At 35.8% G+C, this 17,422-nt stretch overlaps 1 protein-coding gene across 2 annotated transcripts in view; it reads right to left on the reverse strand.

The window, feature by feature from the left end:
• Window positions 1-6,106: 6,106 nt before the first annotated feature.
• Window positions 6,107-17,422, reverse strand: part of SLC25A16 (solute carrier family 25 member 16) — a 49,085-nt gene continuing 37,769 nt past the window's right edge. For both annotated transcript variants that reach the window (XM_047702995.1, XM_047702996.1), the window contains 5 exons: window positions 16,340-16,461; window positions 15,975-16,041; window positions 11,041-11,203; window positions 7,841-7,909; window positions 6,107-6,833 (listed from right to left, as the gene is read on the reverse strand). In XM_047702995.1, coding sequence (XP_047558951.1) covers window positions 6,677-6,833; window positions 7,841-7,909; window positions 11,041-11,203; window positions 15,975-16,041; window positions 16,340-16,461 — 578 coding nt within the window. In that variant the 3' untranslated portion in view covers window positions 6,107-6,676. The remainder of the gene's footprint in view (window positions 6,834-7,840; window positions 7,910-11,040; window positions 11,204-15,974; window positions 16,042-16,339; window positions 16,462-17,422) is intronic.

Here is a 17,422-nt window from a genome sequence, read left to right on the forward strand (position 1 = left end):
CTTCTTAACAAGATCTTTATAGAGAAGTTTAAGTCTTTCTGAAGTCTAATTTGTCCATGTTTCTTCCATGCTTTTTGCTACCTGTGGCCTAAGGAGTCTTTTCTAACCCCTAAGTAATGAAGATATTCTCCTGTTTTCTTCTTGAAGCTTGATTGCTCTATTTTTCATTTTGGTCCATAATCCATCTCAAATTAATTTGTGTGTGTGGTACAAGGTAGAGATTAAATCTCCCTCACCCACTGTGTGCATATCCAGTTTTTCCAGCAGCACTTGTTGAAAAGGCTTTCCTTCCCCATTGGATTGCTTTGGCACCCTTAAAACGTCAAATGACCCTTTAAGTACAGGTCTGTTTCTGGGCTCTCTACTCTGTTCTGCTGTTTGTTGATCGTTATGCCAGTCCCTCAATGTTATAATTACTACAGTTTTATAGTAAGTCATATGGTCAGGTGGTGATGCCTTTGTTCTTAAATCTTAAAAAAATCTTAAAAAAGATTGTTTTGGGTATTCTAGATGTTTGAGTTTCTATACAGATTTTAGAATCGGATTGCAAGTTTCTAGAAAAGAGCCTTCGGAGGGCTGGGGGACTGGGACCTGGGTGGCTCAGTCAGTTAAACGTCTGCCACTCAGGTCTTGATCCTAGGGTCCTGGGATTGAGTCCCACCTGGGGCTCCCTACTCACCAGAGAGCCTGCTTCTCCCTCTCCTCCCTGCTGGTGCTCTATCTCTGCCTCACTCTCTCTCTCTCAAATAAATACATAAAATCTTTAAAAATAAAAATAATAATAGAAAGAGCCTACAGGAATTATGATTGAGATTGCATTTGATCTATACATCAACTTGGAAAAATTAATTTCTTTACACTATAGTCTTCTGATTCATAAACATGGGTTATCTCTCCATTTATACAGATCCTTAATGTCTCTTAACAACATTTTGTAATTGTCAGTGTAGAGCTCTTGCACATCTTTTACTAAGTTGAAATGTTTTATACTTTTGATGCTATTATAAATTAAATTGTTGGGGCGCCTCTGCCTTCTGCTCAGGTCATGGTCCAGAGGTCCTGGGATCTAGCCCCGCATCAGGCTCTCTGCTCAGCAGGGAGCCTGCTTCCTCCTCTCTCTTTGCCTGCCTCTCTGCCTACTTGTGATCTCTGGGTCAAATAAATAAATAAAATCTCTTAAAAAAATAAATTGTTTTTTCTTGTGTTCCTTTTTTTAACTTACAGATTTTATTATTTTTTGAAGATTTTTTTTAAAGTAATCTCTATACCCCAAATGGGGTTTGAACTTAAAACCCCAAGATCGAGAGTCACATGCTGTACTGATTGAGCTACCCAGGTACTTTAAAGGGTTTTTGTTTTGTTTTGTTTTGTTTTTTAAAGATTTATTTATTTATTTGTGAGAGAGAGAGAGAGAAAGAGAGAGAGAGCATGAGTTTGTGGGGCAGAGAGAGGGAGAGAGAATCCTTAAGCCGACTCCGAGATAAGCATGGAGCACAATGCCGGGCTGGATCTCATGACCCTGAGATCACAACCTGAGCCAAAACCAACAGTCAGATGCCTAACTGACTGCGCCACCCAGGTGCCCCTAAAGATTTTTTTTTTTTTTAAGTAATGTCTATACCCAATGTGGGGCTCAAATTCACAACCCACACAAGACTTCAATGCTCCACCAATTGACTGAGGGAGCCAGGCACTCCTGAATTTTTTAAAAAATATTTTATTTATTTGACAGACAGAGATCACAAGTAGGCAGAGAGGCAGGCAGAGAGAGAGGAGGAAGCAGGCTCCCTGCCAAGCAGAAAGCCCGATGCGGAGCTCAATCCCAGGACCCTGGGATCATGACCTGAGCCAAAAGCAGAGGCTTTAACCCATTGAGCCACACAGGCGCCCCCTGAATTTTTTTTTTTTTTAAAGATTTTATTTATTTATTTGACAGACAGAGATCATAGGTAGAGAGGCAGGCAGAGAGAGAGAGGGAAGCAGGCTCCCTGCTGAGCAGAGAGCCCGATGTGGGACTCGATCCCAGGACCCTGAGATCATGACCTGAGCCGAAGGCAGCGGCTTAACCCACTGAGCCACCCAGGCGCCCCACTGAATTTTTTTTTAAGTAAGCTCTATGCTCAATGTGGGACTTGAACTCACCACGATGGGATCAAGAGTCGCAGGCTCTACGGACTGAACCAGCCAAGTACCTCTAAATGAAATTGCTTTTAAATTGTTTTTCAGGGGCACCTGGATGGCTCAGTCATTGGGTGTCTGCCTTCGGCTCAGGTCATGATCCCAGGGTCCTGGGATCAAGCCCTGCATCAGGCTCCCTGCTCTGCAGGAGGCCTGCTTCTCTCTCTCCTACTCCCCCCACTTATGTTCCCTCTCTCATTGTCTCTCTCTGTCAAATAAATAAATCTTTTTAAAACATTGCTTTCAAATTGCTTCCTGATAGTGAATAAAAGTATATATTTTTAGGGGCACCTGGCTGGCTCACTCGGTGGACCATGCAACTCTTGGATCTTGTGGTTGTGAGTTCAAGCCCCACATTGGATGTAGAGAGTACTTAAAAATAAAATCTTTGACGGAAGCAGGGGCTGCAAATAAAAATGAAAATAAAATCTTTTTAAAAAATGTATATTTTTACATTTACTTTATATCCTGAGATATAAATTCACTTATAATTTCTCGAAATTGTGCTATAGGTCCATTAAGACTTTCTACGTAAATAATCATGTCATCTACAAATAGAGGGAGTTTTATTTCTTCCTTTCTGCTCTTTATGCTTTTTATTTCATTTTCTTACCTATGTTCATTGGTTAAATAGAAGTTGTGACACTGGGTATCCTTACCTTCTACCTGCTCTTAGGAGGAAAGCATTCAATATTTCACCATGAAGTATGATGCTAGCTGTTGGGTTTTCATGGGTAACTGTTACAGTTATCTAATACTACATAAAAATAAAATAAACTTCCCAAACTTAGTGTCTTAAAACAATAATTTTTTTTAGCTTGTGAAATTTCAATTTGGACAGAGCTCAGTGGGGAAAGCTTGTTTCTTTTCCACAAAGCCATCAGCTGGGACTGAAGAACCCGATTTGAAGATGGCTTACTCAAATGGCTGATAAGTTGAGGCTGGCTGTAAGTTTCTCTGCAGAGGCTGCTTGGCTTCCTCATAGCATGGTGGCTGGATTCCAGGAGCAAGAATTCCAAAAGAAGCCATCTCAGCACTGTGACATAACCTCAAAAGTTACATAGCCTTACTCCCACTGTAGTCTTAGGTGCACCAAGCCAAATTTAAGAGGTGAACATAGTCTCTCTTGCTCTCTCTTTTTTTAAAAGATTTTATTTATTTGACAGAGAGAGAGACAGCGAAAGAGGGAACACAAGCAGGGGGAGTGGGAGAGGGAGAAGCAGACTTCCCGCTGAGCAGGGAGCCCCATGTGGAACTTGATCCTAGGACTCCCAGATCATGACCTGAGCAGAAGGCAGACGATTAACAACTGAGCCACCCAGGTATCCCACATAGTCCTTACCTCTTGATGGGATGAGTGTTAATGACACATGAGAAGAGCAGGTGAGATGGAATGTATTGTTGGAAAATGTAATCTGACAAAATGCCCCCTATCAGATTGAGGAAGGTCTCTTCTGTTCTAATGTTACTGGTTTATATAATGAATCAATAGTGAATTTTCCAAGTACTTTTCCTGCATCCATTGAAGGATTTTCTCTTTTATGCTGTTATTACCGGAAATCACACTATTGACTTTAGATTGTTAAACCATTTGGTAATCCTAGGATAAATTCAACTTGATTATGCTATAATAAACTTTTTATGTATCACTGGGTTTAATTTGTTAGTATGTTGCCTATTTTATTTATTTAATTTTTTTTAAAGTAATGTCTACACCCAACTCATGACCCCAGAACCAAGAGTTGCATGCTCTACCGGCTGAGGTAGCCAGGTGCCTGATTTGCTATGTTGTTAAGAATTTTTCCATCCTTACTTTTGAAAGACACTCTCTGTATCTTTCAGTACTGAACTCTTTAAATTTCAGCTCAGGTCTTGATTTCAGGGTTGTCTTTTCAAATTGTTCTTCCCATGTGCCTTATTTCTCCCCACTGAACATAAAGTCTCCAAAAACATGGACTGAGCCATCCTTCTTCAATAAACATCACTGAGCATCCATTATGGTGCCTCACCCTGTCCTCCTTATAGGGGATGAAGGCAGAGCTCAACCCTTGAGAGAACCATCTCGGGGGACATAGGTAAACAAGCAGTTACCATGAAGTGTAGGACATACTCTATTAGAGAAATACCTGACGTTGGATGCTGTTGGACATCCAAATCAGACTGAAAGTACAGCTAACAGACTTCCCAAGGTAAGCTATCCATAATGCCTGACACACAATGGGTGCCGAACAGATGGATGTTGAATACCCAGAGGGGAAAGAGGGTAAGATATTATTATATATACCTATTAACTTTTCTAACTCCATACCCTTGTGAGCTAGGAGTGGTACCTCACTTATCAATCCCTATGGGACAGTGGTCTGTCCCATTGTATAGATCACAGGGCTATTCCCACAAAAGGCAGGAAGAGTAACAGTGGAAATCAAAACAGAAACAGTCAATCCTCAGTGGAAGATAACCTGGCAAGATACACTTTGGGTCATCAATCTGAAATAAATCAAATAAATATAGTCACTATTTTAAATACTCTTACATTCTAACTACTTACATTTAGCATTTGTGCTTCAATGATGTAAATAGTTTTTTTTACTTTAATTTTATTTTTTCAGTGTTCCAACATTCATTGTTTATTCACGACAATGAACAGTTTTTTTAATAATGTGAACAGTTAAAAAGGAGAAATAATGGCCAAAATACAAATAAAATTTATTTTTAATATCCTATGTATTCTATAATAGACATAGAATGCAAATTTTTATTTAAAAAAATATTTGCAGTCCTCTTTTATTGATAACATAACTGAGATACTTATTTCATACATTTAAATTATCTTGAGATTTGATAACAATATTTAGCTACAATGTAGCCCAGAAATGAAAATATACAAAATAGTTTTAAGAACACATGTATTTCTACTTGTGGGTACACTTACAAATCATACAAAGATACATATTCATTTTAAAATAAAGACTTTGAAAATGAAACCAGTTCATCTAATTTTTACTAAGTTATGACAAAAAATCTTTTATGCAAACAAAATTAAAACTGAAGCAGGAATAACACTTTCAACTTAGTTTTCTAATACATAAATTAGATGGTAACTAGACTTACTGTGGTGATTATTTTGCAGTAAATACAAATATTGAATCATTACATTGTGCACCTGAAACTAATATATTGCTATATGTCAATTTTACCTCAATAGAAAAATTATAAAGTTAGAACAATTAAAATAGTTTGCATTGATCAAAAGGAATCACATCAATTCTACAAATCACTACTTCTGAGGACAGAACCATAATTGTTCCCTTCTCATTTCTGTCATGCTTACAATAAAAGATAAAAGGTAATCAAAACACAGTAAATGGAATTCTTATATTTTAAACCATTTTAACATAAAGAATAGTAATTAAATCATGTCTTACATTTCTACTTAAGGTTATATTGCACTAAAATTATTTTACATGGAAGAACTAGTTGATGCATCATGACAAAATACCTTACATTCTTTGACATACACATCTTATATTAATGGATATTTCACAGTCCACTTAAATAAATTTTCTAGTGTATACCAAATCACCTAACAAAAACAAATTTATAATGCTAATCTGTTTTGAGAGCAAAGATATTCAGTATTTATTATTACTGCCTTTGGGAAATACATTGACTTTTAAAAACAAATTTAAGTCAGTCATAGTACCTAGTACCTAGTAATAACATTTGAGCAATACCTGAAAATTCTTCATTTATTGTTGAGTTTCTACAAGGCTAATTTTTAAATACAACATTTATTTTATTTAAAAACAAAGAGAAAAGTGTCAGTCCCTTTATGCAGTGGAGCAGAATTATGAGAAAAGAGATATTAAGAATAATCTTCAATGCTGACATCTAAACTACATGTTTGTAAGTTTTTTTTTTAATTTTCTTATTTTTAGTAATCTCTACACACAGAGTGGGGCTCAAACTTATGATCCCGAGATTAAGAGTCACATGCTTTTCTGGATGGGCCAGCCAAGCACCAACCCCCCAAGCTATGTTTTACATAACTTAAAAATTCAGTTTTCACCATTCTGCTGCAATATAACCAAGCCTATTTATTGTAATTATAATAACCAATCGTAGAGTCTTTGAAAATCATGATTATAATTAAAGCTTGGAATTAAAGCATGATAAAGCTAATGGCAACCTCTTAAATCCCATTTTAAGTTAGTTCTACTTCCAAGTAACACTTTAAAATAGTTTCAAATAACCTAACTGATTAGCCAGCATCAGCTTAGGAATTTTTTTCAATGTTCTAAGGTATAACATTTGGCATCAAAAAGCACAGTAAGCACTTCTGATTTGTGACGAATAAAAAAAAAATCAAGTACTAAAAAACCAGTGGTTCCTGTGACAAGGCAAATATCCCCCTTCAAGTAATGTTCCTTCCAAAATTAAAGTAACATTTTGTTTCTCCCTCTGAGATTTTATTAAGAAAAAGAAAATGTGATTTTCTTTAGTTGAGGTGAAAAAACTGCTTCATAAGTTCATATGTTGTGAAAGCCACTGCTTGAGAGGGAACACAGCGAATGTAATTAAGAGATAAACCACGATATAATCCTTTTCGAATTCCATGGTGTCCATAGACATACTTCATAGTCTCCCACATGGTACTGAAAGATAATGATTAAATGACAAAACCATTATACCCACTCATGAAGAGACAATTTCAGGATCCATAATAGCATTTTTTAAAAAGATTTTATTTATTTATTTGATAGAGAGACATAGCATGAGCGGGGTCAGAGGAACAAGCAGACTCCCCGCTGAGTACCATGCCTGGATGGATACAGGGCCCAATTCCAGGACCCTGACATCATGACCTGAGCAAAGTCAGATGCCTATCCAACTGAGTCACCCAGGCGCCAAACCCTCCCATAACAGCATTTTTTTTTTTTTATTTGACACAGTGAGAGATCACAAGCAGGTAGAGAGGCAGGCAGAGAAAGAGGGGGAAGCAGGCTCCCTCCTGAGCAGAGAGCCCTATGCAAGCCTCGATCCCAGGACCCTGAGATCATGATCTGAACCAAAGGCAGAGGCTTAACCCCCTAGTCACCCAGGTACCCCATAACAGCATTTTTAAAAGAAGCCAAAATGCCATCTTAAATAGCTTTTGGAAAACAAGTGTAAAAATAAGCTAAAAATAATATAATAATAAAAATTTTTTAAGGGGCACCTGGGTGGCTCAGTGGGTTAAAGCCTCTGCCTTTGGCTCAGGTCATGATCCCAGGGTCCTGGGATCAAGCCCCGCATCGGGCTCTCTGCTCAGCAGGGAGTCTGCTTCCCCTCTCCCGCCACCTTCCTCTCTGCCTACTTGTGATCTCTCTCTGTCAAATAAATAAATAAAATATTAAAAACAAAACAAAACAAAAAAACCCACCAACCTGAAAATTCACAATAAAGCAGCAATTCATTCCAAACAAGTACAAGCATTATACACAGAACTGCCAGGCTCATTAGTCCAATCTATTTTGTTTGGATTATGTCTGTAATATTTACTGGCAACACTATTTCATAATAATATCTGGACAACTAGTAAGACCATAGTCCTATTTCCCTACTCACTTTAAACATTACATTTCCTAAAGAAAATGAACAATGACAGAGAACGAGAACTTACAGGCACTTTTCAAATTCTGGAAGAACAGTTCCTAATTGCATTCGCCGACGAGTTACATCAAATGGGTAGCTAGAAGAAAAAGGCAGGACTTAAAAATGACTTTTAGTGTTCTACTCAACAATTATTGAATACAAAGCCCTATATATTATTTCCTTAGAAAAGAATGTGTTCCTATGTTTTTATTGTTTTGGGAGTCCATATATAAGCCCATAAGGTCTTGCTTTTGCTTATGTGGTTCCATTGGTTTAGATGATTCTTCTCTCTCAGCATTACAACACAGTGTTCTATTCGTTCCTCAAGGCCAAATTAAATGCTACTTTCTGAAGATTCAAACTGAGTATTTTTCATTTTTGGAAGCTAAGACATGGCTTGGCAACTTTGGCACTATGGACATTTTAGGCTGGGTAATTCTTAATTGTGCGGGGTCTATCCTGTGCTATAAGTGCATCCCTGGCCTCTGCTGACTACATGCCAGCTGTGACAGTCAAAATTGTCTCCAGTCATTAATAAATGTCCACTGGGGGCAAAATCACCCCCAGATGAGAACCACTATTCTACGAGTATTCAGCAAGTCCCCCAGTATACAGTAGACCAAAATTTTCCCTTAAGGACAAAAACGAACAATACACATATTGCATTTAGAAGACAGAGAAAATGCTATGTAAAAAAAAATTACCTGAAATGAAATTTATAAAAGTAATCTTTTATAGGAGTGGGACCACAAGTGATTTTTTAAAATTACTTTTATTTTGCTAATATTGACTACTCGTGTTAGGTCCTATGCTGAACAATTTATGTAAATTATCTCATTGTATCTTCACAACTACGTGAAGTAGGTACTATTATCCCAACATTAGTCAATTGAATCTTAGAGACATGCTCCAGTGTGACAAAGCTGTTTTCTACTTTCCTATTCAAAGATTTCCATGGTACGTACTATATACCTAAATGATATATAACAAAAATAATAATATACTTTTATATACATTTCTATTTTCAATGAAATGTTATAATTGAAAAGAAACCATGTTTTTTAATCAAACAGTTTAACAAATAACATTACCAGTCACTAAAGCTCCATATGTATTTCAATAGCATCTCCAGGAATTATTTTTTTAAGGGGGATAGTAAGAGGAAGAAACTTTATGAGAATTAAGGGACAAAAACCTCAACCTGAAGGATTCAGTTTCCAAACAGGGAAAGACGTATGTGAGTACCAGGAATTGGTTAGTAGAAAGGGGGGAATGGAAGAAGACCAGGTACAGGGAGTAGAACAAGGGAAATAACAGAAAGAAAGAAAAAGCACATTGGGCAATGTTCTACAGTAAAAAATAAGACAGAGTGATAACTGGGAATGTGAAAATTGATTTCAAGATATTACCAGGGCTAGAAGATTAATAGTTATCAGTAACGAGTAAGAAATCTAGGAGCTGAAGACTGTCACCAAGAGGAAGAGAAGAAAGTACTACCTGGACTATGGAGTTTGCACTGATGGCAGAAGTCCAAGTAGAAACATCCAAGAGCTTGCTAGAGAAGTAATGGAGAGTCAGTAACAAAGACTTAAATAGAATTTGTTATCTGTGCAGAAGTGACCACTGAAACCATAAAGATAGATGAGCTATTCTAGGTATTTATGGGAAGAGCAGAGGACTAAAGTCAGGCTGGGCCTTAATAAATCAGCATGAATAGGTAGCAAGATGAGGATATAAACAAAGAAAATACCGAGAGAGGTTACTGTTACAAAAACCCAGAACTAGAACAACTGAAAGGAAGCAAAAGAACTGAAAGGGAGCCTTCGGATTTGCTAAGAGTCAAAAGGTACAGAATACAGTTTAAGCAAAGAAGTGGGAAAGAAAGGACAAATTTTAGGGATCTAAATTGGAAGTGAGTAGTAAAGAAAAAAGGCGGTAAAAACAAGAAGAGAATCAGGGAGCTAGAGGGTTTCTGAAAATGAGCAAGGTTCCACAGTCAGGTTTATAAAAGTAAATCATACACCTTTTCTTCTTGACCTTCAACCTCGTACAATTGGCTTCCACACAAAGGTACACTGAATCTGCTTTTGCAAAGGTGATCTTTTCATTGTAAAATCTAATAAACACCTTACATTTTGGTACTTATTTTACTCTGACTTTTCCTTACTATTGGATACTTTTTTTTTTTTTAAGATTTTATTTATTTATTTGACAGAGAGAGAGAAATCACAAGTAGGCAGAGAGGCAGGCAGAGTGAGAGAGAAAAGGGGTAGCAGGCTCCCCGCTGAGCAGAGTCATGACCCAAGCCAAAGGCAGAGGCTTAACTCACTGAGCCACCCAAGCGCCTGGATACTCTTTTTTGTCTTTGTGACGCTACTTCCTCTTTTTCACGATACTCCTCAAGTCACAGAAAGCTTTTCTTCTTGTTCCTGAAAAGTTCCTGCTTCCTAGTGTGCCAGCCTCTTTGATCTCATCTAATCAATCTCTCTTGGGCTGGGAAATTCTTGGAAATCACCTTCCCAATTACAATATAGTAATACCTTTGTCTATATTCCCACTACAACTTCTATTAAGCTATAATTCTATTGTATTGCCACTGTCTTAAGAATATAGGCTTTTTGAAGCAATAACTTTGTTTTGCCTTCAGCAAAAGTCCTAAAGTCTAGTACACTGCCTGGCACAAAAGAACCCTTCAAGATTTAGTGCAAGAGAAGTGTCTCCTTACACAGACACAGAGCTCAGATTTCAGAAACTCATAAAGACAAATTCATAAGAAAATATGTATGATGACCATACTTAAAAATTCTCTCTAGCTTGCTTTTTTTATCTTTCTTTCATTAAAAAAATTTTTTAAGGATTTTATTTTATTTTTTTAAAGGATTTTATTTTTAAGTAATCTCTACACCCAATGTGGAACTCGAACTTACAAGTCCAAGATCAAGAATCACACGCTATGTGGACTGAACCATCCAGGTGCCCCTCTTTCTTTCTTTTAAGTGAATGCACGGGAATCTGGATGGGTTCAAATTAACTTGGTCAATTTGGCACCTAATTATTTACAACATGCTTAAAGTGCTACATCTGGAAAAATGTATTAGATTACAGCTTATATTTTGCAAGGGATCCTGTGCTTAAATTATCTATTAGAAAAAATAAAATGATTAACTAATGCTGAAAATCAAGACTGAAACTGCGATTAGATTGAATTAAGTTGATGAAGAAACTTACGATATTGTCTGTGCTATTGCTCCAGCAACACCACCACAAAGTAAGTTTATGTGGGTTTTCAAAACTAAGACATTAGGATTGTCTGATGAAGGTCTGCCAAGAAGGGTAGGAGCATGGGAAAGCCCAACACTCTTTAAGGTACCAAAAGTAAAAAATGAAACACCTGAAAAACAAAATATAGATTCACCATGATGCTTAATATTACATGAGTCATAAAAAGACACTATTCTTCATAATAAACAATTAACTCAAGGAACAAACTATACATTTCCTGACTTCTGATGTTTGGTTTATTCTATAAGAAAAAGGTTTAATTAACATTTATAAGTAACCTAAAGATGACAAAATAACCACCTATAAAAAGTATAGCCATGGTTTTCATACACTAATATATACTTCAGTTTATTGAATAAAGGCAGTAGTTGGTTATAAATGCCACTTTATATATTCATAGAATTAAATAGTTTCCAAGGTTTCACATGGGTAAAAGTTAAAATTCATGACTAATAATTACAAGTAAATATGACAACTTATATTCACATTAACAATGATGGTAATAAGATAAAAAAAACTTCAGGAGTGACAAAGAATTGTTATTTTAACTCAGCGTCTAATTTTGTCTTCAGGGCAGAGTTGTAACCATGAAAGAAATGTTCATATTGGATCATAAGACATGTGAAATCTAATAAATATTAATTTATCAATAACATGTACTTGGTGCTTGCTGAACATTTACATGGTTATATAATAGACCCATTAAAGTCTATATTAACAAAATCAAGAATAGAATTCAAGCAATTCTAATAACTAAACATTACTCAAGATAACTTGATATTACTAAATTGTAAAATATATTTAAAATATTCTTGATGCTTAACAAGAAATGAGCACTAACAAAAAAATTCAGTCTAGGCAAATACCTCAATATATACATTTATTCTTTATACAAAATTCTTATTATAGTATTTTGAATTGGTGATACATAATTTTAGAATATTCATATACTTTTATATTTGGGAAGTCTATTTTAAAGACAATCTAAAATCTGAAAAGGCTCATAATGAGGAAATTAATTGCAGGTTAAAAGTAAGTTAAAAAAAATTAGAAATATCTAAATGATGTGGAATAGTATTCAGTGAAATATGACACAACTAATAAAAATGACATTTGTAAAGAATATTCAAACATATGAAAAATGTTTGGGAAATGGGGAAAAATGAAGAAACAAAATTATGTACATATATAATTAGGTTAAAAATATTTTAGAAACAAAAAACTTAGAGAAGAAAATAGAGCAAAAAATTATGAAGTTCTGCTTCCAACATAACAGCAATCTAGGTACTCTGAATGACTCTGTCATTGCTACTGGACTTCCAAAAAGGCTGAGAAGGTCTTCAAGAACCCCAGCACCACAGCCTTCCAAAAATATAAGCTGGAGCCCACTTGGGAGTTGTGGGCCCACGAGAGAGATGAAGTGACTCTAAATAATGAAGCCAATAGCAGAAAGCTATTGAGATGGATCTTCCCACTGGGTCTGCAGAAGATGGAATCACTGGGTCTGAAACTTGGGAGATTAAGATCATAATTAAAGACCAACGACAATAGAAAGGGACAAGTAAATTTATACAAAACAGTGGGTTAAGAGTTCAGAAAATAAGCAAACAAGAAAGAAATTTTTAAAAACATAAAAAGAAAAGCCCACAGGTAGAAATCAAATAGCAAAGTATAGAAACAAGTACAAATTTTTAAAAATACCCAGTTACATAATGATTGCAAAAGGAATACCTAAAACACAAAGACATGAAAAAGTAGCAAATAAAAAACTGAAAAATACACTAGGCAAATATTCATGGTTTTGTTTGAAAACCAAGAAAAAGCATAGATAGGAGCTGAATACTGAAATACTGTAGATGAAATAAAATGGATTTGCTTTAAAAACAATTTGGGATGAGAGTGGAGGGAGTATTTAGGGGCATAGGTGAAAAAAGATTGGTAGTGAGTTTATCATTGTTGAAGGTAGGTGCTAGGTGCATGGTAGCTCAGTATACTATTATCTACTTTTGAACATGTTTGAAAATTTCCACATTTTAAGTAAAAACAATGAATAAAATAAACTCATGGGATACAGCTGAAGTAGGATTTAGCGGGGGAAAGCCTTTATTAGGAAAAAAAAAAAAAAAAACAAAACCCCAAAGGATGAAAATGAATGAGGTAAGCATCCAGCTGAAGAATAAACCTGAGGAAGAAGGAGATAATTAAGAAATGAGTAAGAATCAATGAAATGGAAAATAAAGGTAGACTAGAGAAGAAAACAAAAACCAAAACTGATTCTTTGCAAAAATCTAATAAATGATTAAACAAATAAAAATGAAAAAAAGGACAATAGAACAGATGTAAAAAAATATGAAATAAGGGAAATCTTTTGTCAAAAAAAAAAGGAAACTAATACAAAAGGGTCAAGTTCAAAATGGTAAAGAAAGGTATGAATTACCGAAAATGGTCCACAAAAGATAGAAAATCTGAATGGTCCTACAACCATTTAAGAAATTAGACCAGTATTTGGGATGCCTGGGTGGCTCAGTTGGTTAAGCAGCTGCCTTCGGCTCAGGTCATGATCCCAGCGTCCTGGGATCGAGTCCCACATCGGGCTCCTTGTTCTGTGGGGAGCCTGCTTCTCCCTCTGCCTGCCACTCTGTCTGCCTGTGCTCGTTCTCTCTCTCTCTCTCTGACAAATAAATAAATAAAATCTTAAAAAAAAAAAAAAAAGAAATTAGACCAGTATTTAAAAATCATCTACAATGAGGGGTGCTTGGGTGGCTCAGTAGGTTAAAGCCTCTGTCTTCAGCTCAGGTCATGATCCCAGGGTCCTGGGATCGAGCCCCACATCGGGCTCTCTGCTCAGCAGGGAGCCTGCTTCCCTTCTTCTCTCTCTCTGCCTGCCTCTCTGCCTATTTGTGACCTCTGCCTGTCAAATAAATAAATAAATAAATCTTTTAAAATAAATAAATAAATAAATAAAAATCATCCACGATGAAAACTTTCAAAAAACAGACAATTCTAATCATTTTATTAGAGATTATTCCTGAAGATGGAAAATGAGGAAATTCTCTTCAACTCATTTGTAAGACCTAAATAACTTTGATATCCAAACCACAAAAGGATATTACAAAAAGAAAATTACAAGCTAATCTCATTTAGGAATACAGATGTAAAACTTCTAAGAACAATGAGCAAACTTAATTCAACAGGACATAAAAAGGTCATTTTGTCATAATCAATTTGGGTTGATCTTAAAACACCTATTAAGGGGCACCTGGGTGGCTCAGGGGTTAAGCCTCTGCCTTCGGCTCAGGTCATGATCTCAGGGTCCTGGGATCGAGCCCCGCATCGGGCTCTCTGCTCAGTGGGGAGCCTGCTTACCCCCCTTCTCTCTCTCTGCCTGCTTCTCTGCCTACTTGTGATCTTTGTCTCTGCCAAATAAATAAATAAAATCTTAAAAAAAAAGAACTCCTATTAAGACCATTCATCATATTAACAGATTAAAGGAAAAAACTATATGATCACATCCGTAAATGTAGGAAAGGGTGTCTGATAAAATTCAACATCAATTCACATAAATTCTTACCAAAACTTCCTTTATGCCATATATGAACATTATGCTAAGTAAAGAAGTATTACAAACAGTCCCTTTAAAATCATTAAGGAGCTAAAATGCCCAGTAACTTCACTTCTGTTCACTGCTGTACTATAAGTCCTTAGCTGTTACAGTAAGCTAAGATAAACATAAATAAATAAGGAACTAAGGATTAGAATGGAAATAAGAAAAATGGTATTATTTGTACAGGATATGAATTTCCCACACAGAAACCCCAAAGCATCTATAAGTAACATAGTGGCTGGCTATAATATCAATAAGTAGGATAATGGCTAGCTATAAGGTCAGATAAAATTAAATCAAACAACAAACTGAAATGCAATTTTCTAAAAGACACAACACAGCTTATACGGTATCTATAAATATATCTAACAAAAATGTGCAAGATCTAGGGGCGCCTGGGTGGCTCAGTGGGTTAGGCCGCTGCCTTCGGCTCGGGTCATGATCTCAGGGTCCTGGGATCGAGTCCCGCATCGGGCTCTCTGCTCGGCGGGGAGCCTGCTTCCCTCTCTCTCTCTGCCTGCCTCTCTGTCTGCTTGTGATTTCTGTCTGTCAGATAAATAAATAAAATCTTTAAAAAAAAAAATGTGCAAGATCTGTATAAAATTTCATTCAAAATCCCAACAAGGGTTTTTGTGCCATACCAAAAACTGATTCTAAAAAGTGCATAGAATAACAGAATATCTATAGTTCTTACTTTCCTTAAAAAAAAAAAAAAAAAAGTTTCCCTCTCTTTCTGCCTTCCTCTCTGCCTGCTTGTGATCTCTCTCTCTCTGTTAAATAAATAAATAAAATCTTTAAAAAAAAAGAGAGAGAGAGAGGAAAAAGGGGTGCCTGGGTGGCTCAGTGAGTTGAAGCCTCTGCTTTAGGCTCAGATCATGGTCTCAGGGTCCTGGGATCGAGCCCCTCATCGGGCTCTCTGCTGGGCGGGGGGCCTGCTTCCCTCTCTCTCTCTCTGCCTCCCTCTCTGCCTGCTTGTGATCTCTCTCTCTCTGTCAAATAAATAAATAAAATCTTTAAAAAAAAAAAAAAGGTAAAGGGACTTGTCCTACCAAATATAAAGATTCATAAAACTGCACCTATTATGTTTAGAAGTACCACTGCAGATCACTGGGGAAAGGAGGGGCTAATTAATAAATGGTCCTTGATCAAATGATTATCCTCAAGGAAGAAAAAAATAAATCCAGAGTGAATAAGGACTTGAATACAAAATGCTAAAATTTAAAAATCATTCTTAGAAAAGAATAAAAGATCAAGATTCTGCCAAATTTGAAAATACCTGCATATGGAGCCATTCCTAATATAGTGGGTATCAGGCCTCTGTAAAATCCAAGGAAACCTCCTTCCTTTTGAATGAAGAAAAATTAGAAGTAAGATTACATTGTGCTTAGTATGAAAATACCAAAAAACAAAAGCATATATTCCAATGAAAAAATTATTTTGGAACCCCCCCAAAACATAGATGTGTCATAATTATTATTAATATCAATAACCGTAAACAAAAGAGTTTAAATAACATTCAAATTATCAGTGGAGCTTGAGACTCTTGATCTTGGGTCAAGAGTTCAAGCCCCATGTTGGACATGGAGCTTACATAAAAAAGAGGGGGGCACAATATAGGTGAGAAAAGTAAATGTGAAATACCTTTGCATAAATCGTTTTGAATGCATGAATAATTCCTGTGTAAGTGTGTTCCCCTTTCACCTGGAATGCTAGGCGTACTCTCACCATGTCAAGAGGGTAAGTACAGATAACTGCTGTCATACCTGAAAAAAAAGTAGAAACTTAAATGTAAAATCATATATATGTATCTTCCTATCATTAGGAGAGCTCTCAAATTATAGCAATGTTGAAAACCCAATGCAATAAAAAATATTACTGATAGAATATCATCAGCTGAAAAACAATGTTGTAAGCAAAGGTCAGTCTGTAAAGTCTTTTCAAATTCTTCTCACTATGAAGTTTTATTATTAACACGAAAATAGTACTATGAGTATTTTTTAAAATTCTATTTCTTGTCTATTCCCAGGTAAGATACCAGAAAGAAAAAACCATCTCCTAGCACTAGGCAAGATATTTGACTTTTAATTTACGATCTCTGATCCTAAAATGAAGAGATGTTTTACTTATCAAAGGAATTATTTTTTTGTAAGATTTTATTTATTTATTTGAGAGAAAGTGAGCGCACGCACAGGGGCAGGGGGAAAGGGAAATGGAGAAGCAGACTCCGTACTGAGCAGGGAGCATGGCTCAATCCGAGGAAACTGGGATGATGACCTGAGCCAAAGGCAGACACTTAACCCACTGAGCGACCCAGGCGCCCGTTGGAATTCTTATAAAAATATTTTAAAGGCATTTTTTTTTAAACTTCAAAGCAGGATCATTATTTTCTTCTTAGTATTTTTGTAAATTTGTTGTTGATGAAACGTAATAAAAATATAAATGCTCATAGTCCTAGAAAAATTTGTTTTAGGAATAAAAATCCAATAAGCAGATTTAGTATTAAGTTCTAGATTTTCATCAATAAATCTAATTTTCAAATTGCATGAACTATCCAGCTGGGTTATTTTTAAATTAAATCATGTATTTTAAAAATAGGTATTACTTTTTTAAAATTTTATTTTAATTCCAGTACAGTTAACATAGTGTTAGGTTCGGGTATACAATAATAGTTTCAACAACTCTATACATTCTTTTTTTTTTTTTTCAACAACTCTATACATTCTT

This window comes from Lutra lutra, chromosome 14 (assembly GCF_902655055.1).
Source record: "Lutra lutra chromosome 14, mLutLut1.2, whole genome shotgun sequence".
NCBI lineage: Eukaryota > Metazoa > Chordata > Mammalia > Carnivora > Mustelidae > Lutra > Lutra lutra.